General features: G+C 29.6%; 1 protein-coding gene across 4 annotated transcripts in view; it reads left to right on the top strand.

Moving 5' to 3' along the window:
- Nucleotides 1-26,023, top strand: part of LOC121114851 (tektin-3) — a 54,495-nt gene that overhangs the window by 8,226 nt on the left and 20,246 nt on the right. The window contains exons 1-3 of one of the 4 annotated variants that reach the window (XM_040708938.2): nt 19,720-19,970; nt 23,683-23,882; nt 25,918-25,995. In XM_040708938.2, the coding sequence (XP_040564872.1) occupies nt 23,697-23,882; nt 25,918-25,995 (264 nt within the window). In that variant the 5' untranslated portion in view covers nt 19,720-19,970; nt 23,683-23,696. Of the gene's footprint in view, nt 1-19,719; nt 19,994-23,682; nt 23,883-25,917; nt 25,996-26,023 lie in introns of those variants that run through there. The other 3 variants (XM_040708936.2, XM_040708937.2, XM_040708941.2) reach the window with 3 other exon arrangements.

Here is a 26,023-nt window from a genome sequence, read left to right as displayed (position 1 = left end):
TGAGTCGATGTTAAAAAGTCGTATCACTGTCCAGATCCGAATCCCCCAATGGTCAAAAAAACTTGAGAAAAATGACTAATCTAACCAAAAATTAATTATGGAGCTCAATACATTCACTCAGAAAGTGGTGTCGGGAAGGGCTATATTTTTTTGAGTCTATTAAAAGAGAGCACTTAAAGAAAAAGTCTTCAGAAGCTCATAAACTGCCCAAAGGAAAGAAAAATCCGAAGAACATATAGAGCCTCTAAACGATTGATGATATTTACAAATTCAATATTCATTCAACTGCAATAGGTATTGTCTTTAGATTCTTTTTTTAAATCACATTTTATATTAAAATTACGATTCAGAACCATATTTTGACGTGAAATAACTATGTAGATGAAAATTGAAAGTACTCTTAATTGATAAAAACATTCAAAATTAAACTCTTAATTTACTTGATTTTTGTATGATTAGACACTTTTAGTAGGTAACGAGGCAAAACCGTCTTCGTCACAATTAAGAAATATTGTAGTTAATAAACTATGTTATTTATATCAAATGCCATTTTTACTTTAATGTTTTTAAGTTTAATTAAATTCAATTGAATGTTAACGGAGTTTTATGCTTCTAAAAACATATAAAGAAAACCATCATTGATCTTTTTAATACAAGTATTATCATATCAAATGAAGACAAAATAAATAAAATTTAATTCCTAAAACTACAACGGGGCCTACATTTCATCGTAAATACTTTTAATATACTCCTAAAACATTTATTGAATTATATACCACTCTTAATTTACCTTGATAATCCCTTGATTAGGATTTATTTGTATATTTAGCGATTTTTAATCAATATTGAGTGAATTTAATTAACTATTTTTCTTAAAAGTCGGTTCTTTGTTTTTCCTTTTAAATTCTCGGATTTTCTTTATTTGTTAGTCACAAAAAGGTAATATTGTAGCTATTATTTTATATAATACCTGCAATCTCATCAAAACTGATGAGTACTTATTTGATTTCCAAAATTCGGTTAAAGTAATGAATATTTAATGGAAATTTTAAATATAAATAAAAAGTTTTTGTTATAAGAGTTACAAGTTAATCATATAAAAGCCCCAAACTTATGTTGTTAAGATAATAATAAAATAAGAATGTATTTTTTTCGATGTCTTACATTTATATAGTACTTTTATTGATATTTAAGAGTGGAAAACAGATGAAAAAGTTAATACAAAAAAAAAATGATACAAAATCTAAAAACGTAATTATTATAATGGTTCGACGGTTTTCATATAATTAAATCGGTTTTATTTTTAGGGTTGTTATAATACCATTCAGTGCACTAATCGTATTATAAAAAGAATGTTCACCATCAGAAGGTTAAGCAGAGGCGGGAACTAGTACTTGTGAATGGCAAACCGACTTGAATCCATATTTTGAAGAGTTGCAACTCGATTTGATTTCATAATCAAAGACTTAGAGTCGAAAGCTCGCTTATACTTAACACAATACTTTTCATAACAGTATTAATCCTATACTATTGATGGTCTTGAAATGAAAAATTAATCAATCTGATGACTTGAATTGAGCTCAGCCCATTGACAACAGTATGGTCATTCACTCCATGAATAAAATCTTGTTGTCGAAAAGACGTGGTGTGGTTTATTTGCTTAATAATGTATGCAATCTGTCAAAAATAGTGTTTTTTGTCACCATTTGAATTTTATAATCATTATTGTTCTCAACTTTGCTTTAAAAAAGTTATTTCTAAAGAAAGGACTTGTGAGTAAAGACTTGAGACTCTACTTGGACTTTTCTCCACCTCTGCTATTAAGTAAACACCACTCATGTCCCTTGCAATTATAAATTAAGCAGATAGTGCAACCTCTAAGCTAGTGCTGTTTGGTATACCAAGTGAGGCATTAACCATTGTACTTAACTAAACTGATATTGGAACCCTTAGTATCAGCTCCCCCCAGCCCAAAAAGAAAATTAACCCTAATAAAAAAGGAAGCTGATTAATTTTCTTTTACATAAAAAAACGCATCGAACGTGTGAACTAGCCCAACCCTCGACAAAAAAGAATTAAATAATAATGATGATAGCTTTGGAAAATATAAAAGTATATGGTCATATTTTTTATAACTCTACTAATATCTCATTTAATTTTAAATTAATATTGATATTTCCAACTCTAAAAAAGTCTTTCAGTGCTCTAAAAGCAACCATACTAAATATGTATTACCTTTAATTCATGTGTCCTCTATTCTTGACATATATTTTATGATACTTAATACATTTTTATAGAGTCAATAAGAGAGAAATTTGACATAACATAGAAAAACAAAAGTTTTCAGAGCTCAGCCTTATATACAGTCAATTTGTGGTCATATATGTATGTATTTCAAGGACTATATTAATATTATAACTCCCTCTAGTAGAATTGTAGTCAAAAATTGTTTATAACTTATTTCCCCTTTTTATTTATATTTAATACATATTTTCTAAGATTCATTTCAACAATTACTTTTTAAACTAATATTTATGGACCCAGTTCATAACTACAGTCCTATTATCAGTCACGTAGATAAATTAAGAGTATTATGTCTAGAGATGACGTAAACCAAGTCCGAAATATTGCAACAACAGGATGGAACCCAGCCAACACTGCAAATCTAGTGCAAGAATGATGCAAAGGCCTCATTGGACCTCCCTTAAAGTCTGATCTTAAGCACATAGACTTTGCAATATACAGGTCCAGAGTTCTAGTCCAATTAACTGTCATTTCATTGAATTAAGAGTACTTTTTATATGCAGAGCTTTTATAAATATTGGATGACCTGGAGTCCCAGGAGCATGGGACTCCGATCCACACTGCAAATGAAGTGCAAAGCCATTTTTTAACACTTTTGCTTCAAAGCTTTTGACCTCACTCTTCTCCTGATCTTAATCCCTTTGACTTTGTAATGTCAAGGGGAAGGGCAATACTACGTGCATATTCAGGCTATACATAAACTCATGTTATGAGTAACTGATGTTAGCCACGATGCCGTGTGGAACCAATATTACCAAGACGTTATGCCTACTAAGGCTTGAAAAAAAAAGTGGTGAAACGCACCTTTAAGATAGAGAAGATTCCTTATTTTATGAGTTCTCTTTTCCCCCTGCAAGGTGTCGCTTTTTATGATATGAATGGAGTCACTTTATGATTTTCTCTCATGACGTGTGCAACAATTTTCTTTTCATTGTTATTGAAAGAGTAATATATAAAGTTGATAATATTGTAGAGAAAAACGCGTGCAAGGAGAAGGGGGGAAAAAATACATATGGTATCATTGTTTAAAATACTGATGTGATTATCATCTGCGTACTTTATTATGATTTTTGAGGGTATAACGAAAGTATTTATTAGCAAAATGTTTATGAAGAGATACTACTACGTATACGTATACGTATACTGACTTAGACATTTTTATCCGTTACAGTAGATTTTATAACGTCACACTCCATGAAATTGTCATTCATTATGAACCTTATTCTCAGAATAATAGCTAATGCAACGACAAAGTAGAGTATTTCGAAATATATTTGAAGTTCCAAGCTTAAAAAAGTTCCATTTCGAAATTAGTAAATATTTTATACTTTTTACTGATAACTTGATCGTCATTTGGTGTGGATGACTCAAAACATTTTTATATGTATTTCTGTAAATGACATCAGTACCAACATCCTCCATTAATTTAATGATGGTTCCTCGGGAAGGGATAGGTTTACCCGTGTATTTCTGCATAATTTTTTGAACGTAGATGATTAGCAATGGATAAGGTTATATTACATGCAATAAGCATCCTTGTGAGATCAGAGTTAAAGTCTGACTTGATGTATTCATCGTCAAATTGATTTTATAGATGAATATCCACACTCTTGTTATGAGATGAGGATAATGAGTGGCGTGTAATTCTAGACAGGGGACTAAAGGCACATTTATATCGACAAATCCGACAAACCATCTGTTTCTCATCCGGTAAGTATTTTCCAAATTCCTGGGCCTCCATTTTTATAAATGCAGACAGAAGGCGACGTTATTTTAGGCATTTTATTCAGTTCTTTATCGACTATCAGCATCTAATATTATATTAATATTGAATAATAAAGGCGGGAATGATAACGTTCTTGATTGATAGAAGAAGATGTATATTATTTAATCAATGATGCCATAGGTATTTCTTCTCTTCTCCTCGCACGCTTTTCTATTCTTACCAAAATTATCATCCTTAGACTAATATACAAGTGAACTTGACGTCTCTACAGGATACTGGCTCTTAAACCATAAGGATCAACAGGCCATTTCACCCCCACCTTTTTTGTTATAATTTTTAAATTATATCTAGAAGGAAAATAATTTCCTGCCTTCTAAACAATTATGTAAAAATTTTCGGGAAACATACTTCCTATTTAAAAAAATGTTATTCTTTCAAATTTAGTATATTCTGAAAAAATAAACCACTCTAAAAAAATACGTTTTTTGTTGTCTTTCAAAAAAATTATTTGTCAAATTCGGCATTTAGACAAAAAGACAAATCCCTTTTCATTCAAAATGGCCAAACAAGCATAACGGGTGTCGCTGATGAAGTCACCATAATATATTTTGCCCATTATAAATCAGTTCCAGTGCCGGTGCTGGAGGGCAAAAAAAAAAGTTATTACTAACCATAAACCGCAAGTAATTTCATGATGAGACTTTGAATTTGGAGCATATATTTGTAATATAGGTCTACGAGTAGTACTTTGCTTTTTGTTCATTGTGTCTTCATGTTTGGTATAATGAAAAAAACAAAAAAAACATATTATCCCCTTTAATGAATTTCGTATACAACATGCTGAAATATATATGTATGTATATATAGAGAAAGTTTACAAAAAAATACCATGTTTATTGATAAAACATTAGACTCTCAGTATGTTAAAGTAGAGTTGCATGATATACTTACCTGTAACACAAGTTGTACAAAATGAATATTTAAACAAATAATATTTCATCTGACATATTTTTTAAATAAATAAAGTTTCAAATCAATTATACTATTTTTATTAAATTTGAAATTATATTTCATTTTATTGATTTGTTGAATTATATGAAGTTGACTGGCTCTTATTTATTTCCTTTTTATAAATTTTAGGCCGTCATTGTCTAAAAAGTGCTTCTTTTGACAAAAAATGAAGAAATATATATTGTATAACCCATATTGATCCATGTTTAGAGATTGAGCAAAGCCTTTGACGATTCAAATAATTCAATTTTATAATAGGAAAGAAAAATATTTCTTACCAAAAAAATTGCCAATATAATAAAAAATAGAGTATTTTATAAAAGACAATTAATTTAGATGAATAAGTAATATTTCAAAAGTTTATAATTAGATTTGTCTTTAAGATTAATTAAGAATATTTTTTGTCCTTTATGTATAAGATCTAAACTTTTTTTAATAAGAGTTTTTCAAAGGGAAAAAATTCCCTTTTTTATTGAATACCGGGTGGTCCATTGAAATCTGAACAATTACTAATTCAATAATGAACGTAGGTTGAGTGATTGAAATTAATTAATATTTCGATATGTTAAAGCATAAATAATTATTAATTACAAAACAAAACAAATTTGAGCTCTCTAGTTTAGGTGCAAGTCGAAAATTGAAGCTTGACCATAATTGAATAATTACAATCGAACACTCCAGGATCACCGTCAACGCTGTAATCAACGTTAGCGAGGAAGAAGGGTTCTTTCAAAAAGGCCAAAATGGGTCAGGGAGAGTTAAAGAAAGCATCCCAGGCCAATCCCCTCATGTCCATGTGGGCCCATTAGACCTATTCAAATTTGACCTTTTTTGTCAAACCATTGCAAACGGATATTTTTCCTATTCTCTAAGGTCTATACAAACTAAATATACTAATATTACGAAATTTGGCCCGTGGCTATGCCCCCTGCATGGGCCATGAAGATTTTTTGTTGATTTGAATTCAAAGTACAGGATGTCATGTCTTTTTTTCACTGTAACTTGGCACTGGTTGAAGATATAGTGGTATCAAATGAAAGATAATTAAATGTTCAATAATTTAAACATAAACAAAAAAAATCATTTTTTTAAATTGTAACTTTTTTTAGTATGTAAAACTAAATATTAACAAGATAATAACTTTAATGGTCTAATTGAAATTTCCGGAAATTTATAATTTTTTTGGCAATATTGTACAACTTGATGTTAGAAGCTTCTCTTCTTTAAGTCAGCAATTATCTGATCTCACAAACTTCAATGCTCTTCCATAGCTATAATTATCTTTCCATGGGTCAGCCGGTGTTGTTTCGTAGTCATATTTCAATCCAAAAGCATCAAATAAAAAATGTGATTCTGATCCTACTAGGTTTTTGAGAACTGTAGCTTCGGTGATGCCAGTATTGACTTGGTGACAAATACTAGACCAACTATGTTATTTTTAAGACTCCATGTTTCTAATAGGTCCATTGTTGAATTCCAGTTGAACTTTTTATGAAAGAGACACCAAGTAATTTCCTTCTTCATACTGTGGATCTCCTGAGATGAGTTCTGCAATATACAATATTTTGGTGGATTTGCCTTGAAGTGATTTATGTATTTTTGGGACAAAGTATAGCAAAAATGTATGCTATTTTGTATGATTATTTGTGCTGATATAATAAAATCATTCAGATCTGCACCTCCTGTTTTCAATACTGCAGAGAACATGGCTGTAGTTTGATTGTCAGATAGTGACAAACGATCTACAATACTACAAATATCTTCACTGGCCATAACTAAACGTGAAAAATGTAGGCACATTTTGTATGGTGTCGATGAGAATCCTTGTGTTATCTCAGTATATTCTGAACTCTTACTAGTATGATAACCTTCACTTTTAAATGTATTTTCATCACTTAATTTTTCCCAAAGTTTTGCTCCTATGATGTTTGTATTCTATGTTCTCCTTGATCACGGATGCTTTTCTCAATAAACTTCTTTAAAAAATGTTATCATGGACTAACATGTGTGCCGGAAGGGTGGTCAGTTGGTCCAAGTAGAAGTAAAGGTCCTCATCTTTGTCCTGCTTTCTAAGTAGTCGATTACTTCTAATTTCTTCCCTTGCATTTTTTGATGCAATATCAAATAATTGGCCTGTATCTGTTGAAAATCATTTCGTTTCCCCTTATCGAGTTCGCTATCTCTTCCACTGTTTTTAACAATTTTAGTGTATCTTTCATGGATTATTTGGAAACAGATGACTGCATTTGGTAAATTTAATGTGTTATCCTTGCCGTATTCCAGTGTGGCATAACGGCATCTAATGTTGAATTACTTAGATATATAATATCACAGTTAGAATTTACATTTTTCAAATGCAGGAAATACTGAAAGACCTGACGATTAGTAGGAAGTTGTGAGCCCATGATCCTAGAACTGGGTTGGTCAATAAGGTATACATCCCTGTATGCCTTCGTAGGACAACTTAACACATTACTTCTTTTTTTCTTTTTTTTATCTCATCCTGTTTACTTGTATGGATAGCCACTTTCCCGTTGCGAAGTTTTCGTCCAAAAGACATTATCTCCGTAATTCAAAAATGCTAACTAATCAAAAAATACAAATTTCGATATATTTTTAGCTTTGTTTACTTTTTATAAACAAATACTGCATTTATTACGCAGTATTGAATACTACATAATAAATGCACTCCCCTCTTTTTACATGCATTTTCTTTGTCTTAGACTACGTCGTTTTGATCATTGTAGTTTATGAAGAACATTTTTTTGTATTTCTTTCAAATTATTGAAAATTTAATTATCTTTCATTTAGTACTACTATATATTCAACCAGTACCAAGTTACAGAGAAAAAAAGACATGACATCCTGTACTTTGAAGTCAAATCAACAATAAATCTTCACGGCTCATGCAGGGGCATAGCCACGGACCAAATTCCGAAATATTAGTATATTTAGTTTGTATAGACCTTGGACAATGGGGAAAATATCAGTTTGCAAAGGTTTGACGAGAAAGGTCAAATTTGAATAGGTGCAAGAGATCTCGGGGGTTCACACCAAACCCTCCAGAGAACTATAAAAAAATGGATAGAAAGAGCCTTGTTATGGTGGAAAGGCCAGTTTTGACACCAGCAATGAAATAAACATCTCCTCCGTTGCAAAATTCTTTTGAACGAGCTTTTTGAGTTTTTTTGAACTCATTTTTGACACTTTGGCTCCCTACAGCCCTGATGCCAAACCCTCTCGACTTCTCATTTCGGTGAATGTCGAGTGAAGGCATGCTAGGCTTAACCATATATCGTTACAATAAATACAAATATATCTAATAACGTGATTTTCTTTTCTTTTATTTATCTTAAGCTGGGAACTTAAGAAGGATATTTTCAGAGAGCATATTGCTCTGGCCATGCAACGAGCTAATTTTTTTTATCATTGTCTCCACTTAAAAATATAATACATAGTTCTATGAGCTCCATGTAATCATTTATCCCACATTTATAGCTTACTGCGATAATATTCTAATAAATTTTAAATTTTATAAACTGATAGTTTACTTTGTACTAATAATGACTGTTAGAAGTCTATTTTGAAGGAATCTATATTTTTCCAATTTTTCATTTTAAAATTTGAAAGAGCATTTCTCTTTCAAATTTTTGGTCTAGCAGCATAACGGTACCATTAATACGACCAGTATTTGAAGTTGTGGTATCACAGCGGAGAACTTGCACATTTTCTTTGAGCTCTCTGTCTAGGGTTGCTTTCCATATGTATATATAATCGGAAAATTTTCATCTTTGATCTTCCAGTTATTCAAAGCCAGTAGTAATTTTCCATTCCAGTGTAAAGATACAATATCTAATGCTTTGTCTTTAAAATCAATTTTTATGGCGTTAACCCGATCTTTTCTTACCTCACTCTGTATCCGATGGATTGAAACCTTACTAATAGAAAATTCATGAATATTCAACCCCAATGAATCAATATTTGCTTCCAGAATAAAGACTACATATATTTCTCATACTTAATTGACACCTATTTAATGCAGCTACTAAGTTTGGAGTAATAAAAACTTCCTTAACGTTGTGAATGTGTCTTGCTTTTGTATATTTTGGCTAGATTGTCACAACCTTCTAGGTAGTACATCTCTTGATTTGACAAGAAGCTTCAGATAAGTTACTGAGGTTTCAATGGATGATCATCATTCATGATTGTATAGCACATTTTACAAATTAGTTTTAAACTTTTTGAATATATTCGTCTTGAAGTTATGCACCTCTGAATAAAAAGCACCTACTTTCAACTTTAAACATTGATAACTCGAGTTATAAGCATGATATATACCTTTTAAAAATAGTTTTATATTTTTTCAACATTGGGCTTTAAAATATATTCAGATAATGTATCCCTATCTTCAACATCAAGCGCTTACAAAAGTTTTGAACAATAAAAATAGCAACAAAAAAAAATTATATATATATGGCCTTTTTCTCAAGGCCACAAGGCAAAAAGAGAAAAAATAACACCATATTTGGACTTAAGAGATCAAATTCTATTAAATTGAGCACATGCTGTTCTAGTAATTGAAAAAAAGTGTGATTATGTTGCGTTATTTTTAATAACGTTTTTTTAAAATATTTATCATATGAATTTTTTAAAATAAAGAAACTATTCCTTTTATTTTGAGGAATGAACTTTCTTAGGGAAAGCTAAGGCTTATTTTAGTCCTTTTTAAAGATTTGTGTGTGAATTTTATACATTGACGTTTTATTTGTATCAATAAAAATAAACATAACTATTTTCAAAATGATTTTGTTTTCCTCAAATATCTGTTTTTGGGAGGGAAGGATTGGCCCTTCTTATTGTAATGTCTATTTATACCCACATTAACTGTTGATTTTTCTAGAGACAGAAGAAAGATCCTCCCAAAGATTTGCACATCTTTTTAATAAGGTTATTTCGTTGAGCACTAAGTTCAACTAATGTTAATGATAAAATATATTATAATAAAAGTGTTGTAAAAGATTTACACTCAATCAAGAGATCTTAAAAAACGTGGATTTTTTTTGGATTGAACACAAATACAATTTATTTCTTTTTCTCTCATTTTCTTCCCTTAACTTTTTCCTAATTTAAAGCAGATGATTCTACGTGTGGTATATTTAAAAATGTAGTTAATACTTTTACGTTTTCTTAAGGGTATTTTAAGTAAATAAAACTATACACAGTTATCATATGTTTGTATATATATTTTTTAAAACTTTTCCTTTACGCTTTTAAAAGTTGAGGCTTAGAGTTGACACAAAAGTTTGTTGTGAAGAACCATTCCTTATAGTTTGTAAAAATTAGTCCTAGGATGACGTCATAAAAGATATGATACCTTAATCACTTGAATAATTGTCTTCTTAATTGTCCTTGACGGGACTAATATAATATTCTATACTTTATTCTATACAGTCATCCATACACAGGACCTTAGATAGAATGTAGAATTAGGTGAGGTTCTTAATGTGAGGAATCACACCTCACTCTTCATCTGATTTTTAGGAAGAGGAGGAACTTTTGTAATGAAAACGTTAGGATATAATAATTAAACCTTAACTGTTCCCTTTATAGGGATTTTCCTCGCATTTCCTCAGTATTAACTCTCTGTTCTTAGGTGTATTATCTAGTTTAATGTCATTATCATCACACAACCGACTCAATAGAACACAGAAATAACCATAATAAAAACGACGATTAAAATTTTTATTTTCAAAGGATTGTAAGATTGCATAAAAATGTTCGAAATTAAATATAATTAAGTCGATTATAAGTAAGGACTATTTTAGAGGCGGTACGATTAACCCCAAATTAAGTATGTTTCATATCCAATGTATTTTATTAGTATTGATTGATTAAATATATGTAATTTAACTGACTTATTAATTTAATTTCTGAACTTTTCTTGCCTATAAAATATGCATTACTTCTTACAATTAAAAATTTTTATATCATTGACAACATATCACACACAAAGTATTTTTAAATATTTTTTGACATATGGATGGGATATCACATTTTTATGCAAATTTTCTATACAATTAATTTCAAATAAGGATTGCTTATTTATAGATATTCTCAGTTAATCTCAGCTGGTGTTTTGTCCTCAGAAAAATTGAAATACACAATTTTTATTGCTGGAGATGTGAAAACGGTCGAAATCCGGGCGAGTGTTAATTTAAAAGGAAGTATAAGTTAGTAACATGCAGGATACTATTGATGTTATTAATAATTATTACTTTTTTATTTTGAAAATTCAAACATATTAGCAGGCTAACACTAGGAGTACTTAGTCAACAAATGCATAGAGTTACCCTATTTTCGATGATATAAGGGCTGATGGGTTTTTTCACACACTAGGATTGTAACTTTTTTCAAATCTCTACTTATTGCTTATATAGAATCATAACACTATGCAACAGCATTTTTGTTCACCAGCTAAAAAAAACAACATTTGTTATTGTTATTTATGCCGTAGAATACACAAATGACCATTAAAACTTTCAACAAACGTAGGTTTGGCGTTTAAATCTTTATTAAAAAAATCAAATTTTAAGAGCATGATTTCATTTCAGAGTCATATTTCAGGGTATAAAAACTATAAAGTAGAAAATATAAGAGAAAATAAATTTATAAAAACATTGCAGCATATAAAGGATTCATGATTTATTAAATTATCTTGATTATAATTCCTAAGAAAATCTGTTTAATCTTAAAAAAGTCTATTAAAATGAAGGATTGTATTGGGTAGGAATTTTTTTCTTTCTATTACTTTATCTTATAGCTAACAAATGGGTTGAAAAGTCCCGGGCTTTAACTAAGTATATAGGGTATATTTTTCAAAGAAATTAGGTTGATAAAGAACTGGAACTCCAGCCTAATCGAGTAAACGAGTCACAACCGGATCAGAAGCACAAATATTTAGAAGACAATTTATTAAGAACTTCGAACTGTTAGTGCAAAGAACCGCAATTTAAGGATCCGTTACATCAATAGTATGTACTAAAAACTTATATATATGTTGAGTACAAGCTGTGATCTTGCACAAGTTGTGATCTGTAAACTCAAGTTGTACAAGTTGCAACCAAAAAATGATAAGAATAACTTTCAAGGAAGGATTTACAGTACTTGTGATAAGGATAGTTCAATACAATAATAGAATATTCCATTGATTTTAATAAAAAATCCTAATATATAAGTATTCTATAGCACTTTAATTTTTTTAAATGCCCACAGTTAATGACTCATAAATACATAATAACCAAGTAATTTCAATATATTAAATTGAAATCATGGTATCAATTAATAGTTGGTAATTAGAATGACTAATAATGTTGTAAGTAAATAATGTGTTTTAACAAAAATATATATTGCAACCAGGAAATGTGCTTATAAATACAAGTCAGGGGCGTGTGTAGGCTTATATATATATATTTTTTTTTTTTTTTTGGGAGGAAGTTGGTTTTTTAGCAAAAATTATTTATTTTTGAAAAACAGTTCAAAAAGTAAAACTTAAATACAATTTTTTTTTCGAAATTTTTTTCAAAAATACACTGCTGTTTAAATTTTTTTTTCGAAACTTAAATTTCAAATTTTAAATTGTATCGAAAAAAATTTCAAAATCTATAGCCATTCACAAAAAATTAATTTTTTTTTGGAAAACAATTACAAAAATATTTCTAATATAAAATTTTGTGTGTAAATTGTTATAAATCATAGCTACAGCCCTTCCAGCCCCCCTCCCCCCTCTATGGACGCCCCTACAAGTTACAGCTCGTACAAGCATCACAACTTCCATACAATATATGTAACAAGCAACAACTAATTAAATACTAATTCATATCCCTTTCATTAATATAAATGTTAATTTATGAGTAATTTGTATATATTAAGATCGATGTAACATTACTCTGTGCAATATCACAAACATAAAAACCTACATACTATAATTGATTCATCTAATAATAATTATAATTAATTCTCTAGAGAAAAAATAATTGAAGAAACATAATATTTCGAGATCATTCATCAACTTCTTATGTAAAAGTTTTGTACAACTCCTTACTTTTATATAAATGTTCTGAATTTTCTTTCTACTTAGTATGCACATTGTGCGTGCATTGAGCATCTTATCTACTTTAGAATGAATAACCCAAGTAGTAAGAAGTTGCTGTTATTCATTTAAAATTCCATTTGAACTTCAAATCTGAAACAGTGTAATATACTTTCATATCTAAAGAAGAACATTTCCCATCTTAAAATATTATTCTACAAAATTATATTATGAGCAGTTTTGATATATCCAAAATTGCAACTTTATTTTCTGTGAGAGGCTTCCCAGAATTATTAATTGAGATAGTTATAGAAAAATAAGCATGAATAGAGCTGGCATGCACTAATTTGCCGAGATTTTCAAATGTTTGGTTTTAGAGATTCATCAAAACATTCCAGTTTTATCTCTTTTCGAATGGCGTAGTTGAGGTTGTGTGGATTAATCATTATATATTCTTTGTTAATTTGAAGAGAAATGTTGTTAGCAAAATTTATTTTAAGTTATAGAGTAAGGACGACCTTTAAAACAATAATTGCGTACCCTTAAAAGTGAGAAGGTCATCTCGGGGCAGACAAGAGCGGGGTTGTCTTGATATATAATATATCTATAAAATTCTAATCTATAAAATAATAAATATACACCTCAAACACGCCTGAGAGAATGTCATAAAAAATATGGCAACTCTACGCAACGAGATTTCTACCAACAGAGATAGCTATAGTGCAGATACGTTAGCATTTCCAAAATGGAGAGGAATAATTAAAAATAGCATTCATTTTACCCACATATACTTTTTTCAAAATTATGCTCGCCGCAATTGAAACAATATTCCCATCCCAAAGGATGAGTAGACTAATTAATAGCTTTCAAAACTAAGTAGGAGTTTTTGATATTTTAGGGGTAGGTTAGTGAGATAGAAAATGTTTTTCAGAGGTTATGTTTCATTGGCATTGAGATAAATTTTTGAAACGGAGGTAAGATTAAGGTAGATCGTTATGGTCTAACATTAGTTAAATGTCACTGAAGAAAGAGATCCCAATATCTTATTATAATTATTCAACTGGCTCTAAGTGATATTAAACAGACAATAAAATTTATTATCTTGGTAATATTGTTAAAGGGGATCTTGTTTCATCATGATCGAACAAATTTTGCTTTATAGTTAGACAGAGCTGTAAAAAAATATGACATAAAAGTAAACATCAAATAATAATTAAAATATCAGTTGTACAACCTGTTTATTTTATGTCTAGAAACGTAAATAAGAACCACGTTCATTTTCGGTTTCTTTTTTGTACACACCAAAAATTCCTACAATTAACAACCTCATACAGTATGAAATGTGTATATATCACGTCACTTTACTTCCTTTTTTTGGCTGCATACGAGAAGCACATATTTTTTAATGCTCACAACTATAGCAGGGAGTACCTTAGAGTGATCCCTACTTTGTGTAGAATGATATTTTCATTTTCTAATGGGATGTAAGTTGAGCAATGATTTGACAGGAACAGCGAATTATTAACATTATTTAACATGCAACGAGATACAGATTTATTCACGTTTAATTATTTTATTCTTATTTGTCGTTCCTGTCATATCATTGCTCAAATTACAACCAATGATAAAGCAGAAATTATCTTGTTAGACAAAGTCTTAAACAACTTGCCAACTATTTATCCTTCGATAAATATTTTTCCCCTAAGTGAGAATATGTAAGCATGAATGGATAAAACTAAGTCATTGCTTAGTATTTAAAATCAAGTTTGATGCCGGAGCTGATTTTAGGATGAGTGAGGGCCGAGGCAAGGAGAAATTTGAGGGCCCTTTTTCTTAAAAAAAAAATACTCTCGAACGGCATTTCATAAAAAATGGTGAACTAGGTATTTTATGAACCCTTTTTCGAAAAAGTTTCTATCCTTTTTATAGATTTTTTTACCCTTTCTTCTCAATCTAAGACATATTTGATTTTTTTTTTTAAATTATCCAGCAAGGGAAAATTAGTCAAGAGCAGGGTCTACTACAAGTGCTTCCTATGCCTCTAAAGTTTGCCCGGCATGTACCATCATATTTCCACCTTCATTATTGTTATGCCAATGACGTCACACGTCACTTATATTCTCTTATTATACATGACGTATTTTATAATTGGAAAATAAGTATATAAATTACCACACTGCTAAAAAAATTACGTATGACGTCAGTGGCAATAATATATTGAAGGTAGAAAGTAAACACATGTGACATAGCATCACTTGGTATCAAAATTGAATAAAAAAGCTTCGATATTCTAAGCAATTACTTAGTTTTATCAATTCATACTCAAGGGAGTAATATCTACCGATTAAGGTCAACGTAATCTTGTCAAGCAAGAAGCTTTATTCTAAGGAATGTGCAAATAGGGAACTGGAGCGATTTTCAAAGATATCAAAACACCACAAAAACTTTTTTTATGAAAAAATCTTTTGATTTTGTTAAATAGATCAAATAGGAAAAGTAAAAAAAGCCTTCTGTTGACAAAAAAAAAAATGCTGTTAGAACCTGTGCTTGAGACCATAAAAAAAAAAATTCAGCGGCGTAGTATTGAATATTTTATTTTGCTAAATATTTTTATATTTATATCTTTGCAATGCATGATGAAAGAGGCTAAATTTATTCAAACATAAGGATTGTAACATATATGTCAATGCTGAGGATGAACTGAATACTTTCAAACTATTGATCATTTGCTCAGAAAATAATAATTCAGAACTAATATAATTTTTGGACATTACATACATTATTATTTAACAACTTGACCCATTATTTGTGACAACCAAACTCAAGATAAATGCCCATTGTCCCAATTTTTAACATTTTATTGAATAAAAAAATCAATTAATTTACAACTTGTTTCATGGTATATTCATCGTTCTAAATTTCATATTCAAATCAGTTGACTATAATCAGTATGTATCATAATATAATACTCCTTTAGTAGGATTTTTTTGTTTTTGTGCTTGCACATTTTTACTGGACACAATACCATTGTTATGAGTTTCAACCCTCTCAGAGGCAAGATAAAAATATGACTTTTCTTTATTTTTGAAATGGACAAATGTGGATATCGGTGATTACTTCACAACGAAGAGAAATAATATATATATATGATGTTTTTTTTTAACAAATAGTTATAGGTGATTCAGTATTCTAATACATTTTTAACATAGAGAAAAATTGATAAAAAAATGTTGATTAGGAAAAATTTACTCTTTAACGACCGTCCTGGTTGGTAAAACTCGACTCTTGTCTTACTCATGCAAACAAAAGCATACCAAGGGAAGAAAAAGTACATATAATCCAAGTCAAAATCGAGTCTCTACTAATCCTTGAATATTTTATCGAGTCAAGTTTGAGTCCTCAGATTTCTATTGAGTTCATTTCAAGTCCATAATTATAATAAAGGTTTTTTTTAGCTCATTATCAACTAGCTTTCAAGTGAAGACTAAAAAAATCCATTTTTTGTATTAAAAAAAATTATGCATGGTGTTGACCCTAAAAAAATTATTTAATGAAGGCTACAGCCTGTCCAAACTACCCTTGTAGACGTCCCTGAGTCAATTTTTTTTTTACGTTTTGTAAGGCCCAATGTAGCGTTTTTATATAACGTCAGCATTCCTGATTTTGGCCATCTTTAGAGCCAAAGCAACCTAGTTTTTTTTTAATATGAACCCGTTTTTTCATGAAGATTATTGGATATAGTGAACTTCAGCCATGTATTTGGATATTAAAATTGCACTGGCAAAATACAAAGACCTTTATTGTCCTTCAAATATATAATTATCTAACATCTATCTTTATTATATATGTATTATAAATATTATATTACATCATTATATTCTTATTCAAATAACTTAGATGATGAATTAAATATTACATTTGCATGGATAATATTTTTTTCTCAATTATCCAACTTTTCTCGTTCCTAATCGATTAAAAATAAAAATTCTACAAATCTAGTCCTTTCATATGAATTTTCAATATCTATCACATTGATTTAATTCAAATAACACTGTAAAATTATATATAACACATTCAATACAGGTGATCACAAGGCCTGTTTTAGGGGGAAGGATCATGGTTGACAAGTATCCCAGTCCCTACTCTAGACTGAGGACTCAGTCAAATTTTATTTAAAAATTCAATATTTATATTGAGAAGTAGTTTATATCAAAAGGCCATAAAATGACAATTTCTAAGAAAAGGTCATGTTAAAAAGTAATAATTTCCAATTAATATGGGTATTATTGATAAAAAAAGGACACTGAGTGTCCTTTTTTTTGTACGTAAGAAAGGACCCCATATATAATTTATAAAAATAAAATTATTTAAGAAAAATAATTTTTTTAGAAAGCACCTTATTTTCTTTGTCCTGGGCCCACTCACGATAAAATCACCCCTGAGTGTAAAGGATTTTGATGAAGTTTTGGTTCATTTTGACGACGAAGATTGTACTCTTTCAAAACTGCAAAACTTTTGCTACATATTACGCAACTAGCTTTCTGGTCCTTTGTTTCCACAAAGAAATACTTTAATCCCCAATCTTAATTTAAAATGCGACACTAGGTGGCCATTTCTCTTTTTTAATAGCCTTAATGACGAGTGAAGGAAACGGGAATTGAAAATGAAAGAACGGTCAAGTTATATAATTGTGAGATACCCAAACGGAGATGGAGAAAATGAATGTAGCTCCTGCTGATGCTTCATGTGCACTAAATATATATTTCTTGAATGGTATAGAACAAAACAATGATACTCTAGAGTTATTTAAAAGATAATACGCATAAAACACACTACAACAATAGTAAATGTAAGCCACATAGCAATCAATATCTTCTAGTTTTCATAATAACATATTAAAACTTAAATTTTATCACAAAGTTTTGTGCTCCATACGTTTGATAGAAGAAATTAAAGTACATCGGCGGGCCCGATAAACTGACGTCGAGGGCTGGATATGGCCTGTGGGCCGTTATTTTGGTGAATTCTGCTCTAATATGACCAAAACTAGAATTTTTCTCAAGACCTAACAAAGGTAGGAAAATGACTATATATTCTATATATCGATCCTAATAAAGTTAAGCAAATAACCTTAGCTAACGGACTCAGGGGAAAGAGGGAAAATAAACAATTCAATCTTAAACATAGGTGAAGAATATGTTCCTAACATAGTTGTCCTTATTCTTCTATTTTCACAAGGGGAGACTCAATCCTTCATCCCCCACCCTCAGCGTCCCTAGCTTGAGGAACATGTGGCAGCTTCTAATGTTACGCCATTCAGAATTGAGAACTACTAAATTTTGAAGTACGAACAAAATCTTGGAAGGTTTGTGTGTCTCTTTACAATTCCCAAAAATGTTATTTATACTTTTTATTAAAAGTTAGTGCAAAAGAGTTTTTTGCACGTTTCTTGGTTAATTTGATTATTATTTGACAAGAATAAAGGACAGACTTATCATCTAGGCGAATTTTTTCATGCAAATACGTAGGCATGTTATTTGAAATTTTGAATTTATAATAATACATATATTATCACCTGTACCGAAATAATCTAAACATTAGGAATAAATAATATTCAGCATTGCCAATGTGATTTCCCGCTCCCTCCTTGGCCCGAGCAACGACGGGTAATCTTTTGCTAGTAAATAGTATATGTATGTATTATGAATTTAAAAATAATAAAATGTGTTATAAACTACAAAAAACATTCCATCATATATGCATGAAAAATTTGTTCAAACTGAAAAGTCCATTTTTTATTTTTAAGTTTATAATTTTGTGTCAAAAATGCGTCGTTTTATGACATTTCTTCTTAAAAAATGAAAATAGACGTCTGATAAAGAAAAAAAAATAAAAAATGAAAAATGATACTTAAAACGACAAATATTTAAGTTAATCAACAATTTTTATGATTTCAATTTATATGTAAAAAGAATTTTAAAACAAATTTCTACAAACTTTATTGGATCTATGAATCCAATATTTCATTTAAAGGTCCTTTTTTTTTTGAAAAAAAAAACAAGTCCAATTTTCACCAAACTATTTATTTTTTTGGCTAATGAAATACTTTTGAAATTTCATAATAAACATGTTTTTATTAATTTCAAATAATTTTTTTAAGATCAAGCCTTTTTACTACAGTGTGGCAATATTTCATCTAATGATCTTTTTTTAGAAAGAGCCTCTTTAGAAATATAAAGAGTATTATGTCTGTATATGTATTTCTAAAGATTCCATAGATTGGTCTATTTTATTTTGTTTCAAAAAAGGACCAAAGTTTTAATTTTTGTCAACTCAATTACGTATTTTTTAAAGTGATTACATAAATAAGTCTTATTGTCCCCCGATATCCTATTTTCCCTTTTGGAACTCCTTCGGTACTTAATTCTCTTATCATGGATTCTGTGCCCTCCTCGAACCTTTCCTTATTTCTTTCTTTTCCTCTTCTTGTATTATGTTACTTTAATATGCCTTATTCAAGGTCGTCATGGAATAGAAAGGATTATATATGTTCCTTTACTTATATAGTCTCTTTTCGTTCATTTTTTTTAGTCTATTCTTGTTTTTAAATACAAAAAGAGGGTTCCAAAAGAAGGCTTTCATTCTGTTGGTGCTTGTATATTTAGATTTTTCCTTAGTGTCATTATCCCATTACTATTCAAGCTGTACATGTCCTAAATTGGATTGTCAAATTTGATTCATTTGAAGGCACCATAACTCGTGAGAAAAAAGAAACAACAAGTTGCAGACGTCTCATCCCTCTGAGTTGTTGAAGATTGAGGAAAGAAGGAACATTTTTGGGTTCATCAACTTGTACAAATCATGTTAAATTGTCCACATTTACATTTTCACTCAACTTGAAGGCCTGCATTTAGGAAATGATTTTGAACATTCTGATCATTTATTCATTTATGTATATAAAAGGATGGGTGTATTCCGATCTTTAATTTATAAAGTGGTTTTTTACTAACAATAAATATGTTTACGAACATTTAATATATTTATTACGATACATTTGCTACTTTCATGAATTAAAGCCTTGAATCGCCTTATAATAACTCAATATGATTATTATTTTGATTGATTGATATCGAATTATGAATGATATAATTGTTCAATAGGTATATAAAAGAATTCACATATCAGGTAAGACCTCAGTATTTAGCATTTTCAAATACTTTCTAGGATCTTTGCCCTAGCAAAGAACCAAATAATTTTGTGGTTAAATCTCTGTTTGAGGGAGTAAAACCATACTCAGAGTCCATAATTGATAGAACCCCCCCCCCTCCTACCCAAAAAAAAAGTTTATTTGTAATATAGGGTTAACCTATGGTTCTGGAATTCAATTTATGAAGGTATCGACTCTTTAAAGTTTCTTCAGTGACACTTTTTTGAGAGAGTACCATCTGATCAAATATCAAAATATCCAAGTACCACTATTAGAATCAAAATTAATATACAATAACGGAGGCTTAACGTATTTATAACGTTTCTCAACGTACCATAAGTGGTACGGCTACTAGGGTTTGAGTACCATTGACCTAGACCAAAGCAATTACATAAGATGTTTCCTTTGGAGATAAAAATCATATTATTGTTATTTTCTCCTAGGTATTGTCTTTACAAAGTCTTGGTTTTATCATTTGTAAGGTGTTTTAGTATAGTGGTTCTCCAATTTTTTTACATTATCGACACCCAGACAAAATATCTAGATCTTCATGATAAAGTATTTGCCATTTTCTGAAAAAAAATATTAAATGACGTTTTTTAAAAATTGTACATGATCTTAAAATCTATAAAAGAGTTGATGTCACTTAATACTTAAGGACACTTAATTAAGGGAAATGTAATTAAATGTCTCGTAATATTTTTCCTGAAAAATGGTCATAACAATTTCTTGAATTTTTGGCAATGGACATATAAAGGGTTAAGGATGGAGTAGCGAAGTTAAGTAGACTACGCACTGAGGATAAATTATTCACCTGACATCAATGTGAGTAGGTTCAATTTCGGACCACTCTTAGAAAGAAAATATACGTATTATGTTAATTGTCTTCAATTTCCTAGGTAAGATGGATTAATTGTTGTACTAAAATTTCCCAATTATAACTAATCGATGCAACTCCATCTGACTAAACAGACTCCAAGTGAAGAGGTCCTAAAATATTAAGGGAAAAAAATGACTTTGTATTCTGATAGGTTTAAAATTGTCTACATTGTTGAAGTAAATTATATGCTTTTCTGTTCAGAAATACTTTAAATAAATTAGTTAGATAAATAGATTTTTAACTAATGTTAGTCATTATTATCTAACGTTGACATGATTTAATTACTTATCGACACTTGCTTTTTTTAAAGGAATTCCCCTTATGAAGAATCCTTAGAATATTATGTCCATTACCTAAACCTTTAATATTAGAGTACCTCTCAAAAATTCATATTGGAGAACAGAATATAGTGTATAACCACTCAAAACGACTTATACCAGTACTTTGAGAATTTATTTATTTTTGAATAAGTACCAAACTGGATGTATTCCCAAATTGATTTTTACCATAGTGCAGATGAGTTTGAAAAATATAAAAAGATCTAATGCTTGTTTTTCCTCCATGTTACGCCACATAATCTTCAAGTTGGCCTTGAAAAGTCATGCTACAAATTACTGCAAGCTATTTTTGAGGGGTAATATGTCTAAAATTGTTGAATTAATATGTCTTAATTAATCTGCACACAAATTATTTACATAAAATTGAATACAAATTGAGCAAGTTATTGCTGTTAAAATGATACGTAATCTAGTCAAATTTCGAAGCTCAAATCTCTGGAATTAATTTAAAAATCGATCTCAAATGTCCTGTACATATTTAGTATCTTCATTCTATGAAAAAGTCAGTGAATTCTGAGATATGTGATTATGTTTTAGGATTTAGACTAATTCATCAAATTAAAATTCTTAAATAAGAACACATAATTAGCTTTACATATACATACATATATATTGTATAAGTTATGAGGAAAAAAATGATATAAAAACTGTTTCCTGATTGTTTAATCAATATCCTATTGTTTTCAACTTGTTCAAGGTGACAAATGCGAAAGGGGAAAAAGTTGAGAACTGAGGAGGGTTATATAAAGTATTGCAGGAAGTACTATGGCTCTAAGTATAGTTATGTAAACAAACATTACCTCTTATATATATATATTGATAATAATTATAATCAAATTTCACCATTTTACACAAAACTTGAGAAAAAATCAACTTAAAGTGCTTTCAAATAGAGTTGAGAATCTGCTAATAATATGGGATATCTATATAATTAACATTCGTTTCACCGTAACTTTTGGTAATGTTGAAGCTTTTGTAAGTGTTAAACCCACGGAAACGTTTTCTGATGAAAATGTAAATGATTTATCCGTTTTGGGCTCGCATCCACACGAAGGCGACGTTCCGTTTCAACTAAAACGATTTTATTGTAAAACAGCTTCTAGAGTGAAACGCCATTTACTTGTAAAATTAATTGTACAAATTTCGAGGAGGATTCACAAACCGAATGCCTTAAATTTTCCTGGAATTTTAAGCTCAAATTTTTACTCTGGCATCTCTCGGGATATCTCGTGTTTAATTATTGAATACTAACATAAGCTTTATTAAATAAAAAGTTGAATACATATTCGAGATTTACTTGAGATAAAGTATAGAGAAAATAGTAGAAAATGATGCCTAACAAAGCATCTCTAGAAACACAAATCAAGAAATGAATTTTCTTTTTTATATTTAAATTAACGAATCAAAGTTTGTCGACTATTTGTTAATCTGGAGAGTACTCATTTTTAACAACGGGTGTGAGTAGCTTAAGCTCATATTACGAAATAAAATAAAAGGAGATTGCTCATATATTGGGTTATAAGCATTAAGTATTTTTAGCATACAAATTTTGCAGTTGATGCCACCTAAAAAGTTTTTATTATTAATTCAAGCTGTTATCATTATTGATTTATTTATGAAAAGAGGAAATCTAAGTATATATTCTACTTATATTAATAATGCAAATCGATATAATTAAAGCAAAGTTCGTCTTGTTCGTGGAAGCATAATAAATAATTATATTTCACAGTATTTAGTGCTACTCAATAAATTCCGCTCACTAACCCATTTTTTAAGTGCACCTTCGTTGCTTGTTGTTAGAATAAATGAGTGTATTCCCATTCTTGCTCAAAGGGGTCATTCATTTTTTTTTTTTTTTGAAATTATATTTTCCTTAAAAATTTAATGTGCAGAAAAAGCAATTTTTATTCACCTTAGCATTCACGATGTCATTTTTCAATATTTTGAGAGGAAAGTTTTTTAGGAAAAATGTAGAAGAATGATTGACTAAAAATGTAAAAACATAAAATTGAAAAAAAATCAAGTTAATTAAATATTTTATCCTCATTAGAAGACTCTCAACTGTATTATTGTACAAAAAAATCTCCATGTTGACAATTTAACATTGACTTGTTTCTCCTCTTGAAGTGCTTTGTTAAAGAATGGGCTTAACAAACTACGTATCTACATATCAGCATGATTTCTCTGGAAGGGATAAAGGCTTCCGCTCAAGGAGTCGCAGTATGTCAGCTGCTAATTTAGTCAATGCAACACAAATTTCTCCACCTGCCATTCTCAGGAATGGAAATTATAAAACAAATAATGGATATAATAGAGGATTATCTGAGGTTTGGAGAATGTTGTAGAATATATTTAGTATTTGATCTGTGGGGTTTTTACTATTTGAAAATATATGACTCACAATAAAGCCCAGATGTCATAGTTTATCTAAATAGGAAATAACTTTGCTAAGTGGTGCGAGGTGAGTAATATATTATTGGACTAGGAGTTTAGTGGGATCTCGTCTCTTTCGAGTTACCCGTACAATATATGCTCTTTGAGTAGATTGAAAACTCAGCGCTAAAATAATTAATTAATAATAAAAATTTACACTTTAAACAAGTTTATCGTTGTCCAAGAAGATAAATGCTGGAAGAGACTGAAAAGACAGATTTGCAGGCTAGAGCCTTGATATTGTATTAGAGGATGTGCCTTCTCTTGCCTTATCCCTCAGTCCATGGATCTACAAACTCCCCCCAGTTACTTTATAGAGACAAGCTCATAACCTTCTCCACTTTCCAGATCCTTTAAACTGCTAATAGTCCACATCGAAAGAGTCAAAATCCACTTCTACCCCCATAATCTATTATTATTTCCTTATTTCCTAGTATAAAAAGGTTGTTAGCATTGACTTTCAAAGCATACATTGTCCACAATTTCAAAATAGAAAGAGAAACGATGACCTATGGGCTAAACTGTACAACATAACCAAATATAACATATATGTATTTTGGGAATTTAATTAATCATTAAAATAATTACTGTGATATGCATCTGTTACTTTTTGTTTGTTAGATACTTTCATAAGTGCTCTTGATGTTTAAGGGAATGAATGATGTTAGTGTTAGGTAAAATTGGATTAATATAACGTTATTTTTATATCTTATATAAGAATATATATTTTCAAGATGTAAAAAATCACAAATTTTAAAGTCCCCTTAAGAAGGTAAATTTATCACTAATATTATTGTAAAATTCTCAGATTTATCAATTGGATTTGTTTCGTAAAACTCTATGGATCTTTCATGAAATAGAATGGCTTACTATTTTTCTTAAATTAGGCATAATTAAAGCAAATATTAATTGTCATTTTAAATATTGGATAGTTATTAAGGTATACCTTACTAAAATAACACTTTACACTGTATTTTGTTGACAATTGTTATTTGTTCTACTTATTTTCCTTTTATGAGTGTTTTAAACGTCGCGTTGATTAATTGAACTCAAATTACACAGCTTTTATAATTAGATGTGAATAATTCCCAATAGTAAATCAAAGAATTATCATATAATTATAAGAAGAAGTGGGTAACCATTCCTAATTGGGTTTGTCCCTTTTCTTCTGTTTCTTGATAAAGAAAGGTAGAGAGATATACAAAAGGGTAACCTCCAATCTATAATTGAGATAGTTTTATGATGACTTCATTGCCATGTACTAACTATATTTATGATAATGTCAATAACGTAGGCTCGTTTCATAGGCCAGCTTTTGCATCCAATTTGGACGTGCTACTTAAAAATTTAGCACAGGATTGGACATTCTAATTTTAGGAATGATATATTAATATTTTTAATTACAGTCAGCAGGTTTATATATGTATATATTTGTTTTTTGTGGTGGTTTTTTTTTTTTTAAATTCAAAAATTCCTAGTTATACACAAAATATTAAATTTTTTAGAAAAAATTTCGAAATATTAAATTTTTTGAATTTTTCTTTTGGATTTATTTAATTTTTTGGATTTTTTTTCAGGGAACTTCAGTTATTCACCAAATTTGTAAAAATTCAATTTCAAATATTAAGTTAAAAAAAAAATACAAAAATATCGTTATTCTGAAAAAATTTCAAAAATTCAAATCAAATATTTAATTTTTATGGAAAAAAATTTCAAATTTTTTATTGTGCTGCATAATTAGCTCTATTTTCTCGTAATTTTTTTTTATCTTGACCTAAAAAAATCTAGTAAAATGGAAATATTCCTTAATTTGTCGGGGGGAGAGGGAGCTACAGCAACCCCAGCCCACCCCCTGCGGGCACCACTGAATTATGCTATATATAAATTAGCTATACTCAAAATATTTCATTACAAAACTTACTTTTTCAGAGTAAGGGTGTGACAATCGACGGACGTGAAGTTTCCTCTAGACCAGTATATCAAAGATCCAGCAAAAGTTATACCGAGGTAATTTTTTTTTTATGCACATTAGCAC

The sequence above is a fragment of the Lepeophtheirus salmonis genome, chromosome 3 (genome assembly GCF_016086655.4).
Source record: "Lepeophtheirus salmonis chromosome 3, UVic_Lsal_1.4, whole genome shotgun sequence".
Classification (NCBI taxonomy): Eukaryota; Metazoa; Arthropoda; class Copepoda; order Siphonostomatoida; family Caligidae; genus Lepeophtheirus; species Lepeophtheirus salmonis.
Note: the sequence above shows the minus strand (reverse complement) of the source record. Positions and strands in the feature narration are given on the sequence as shown.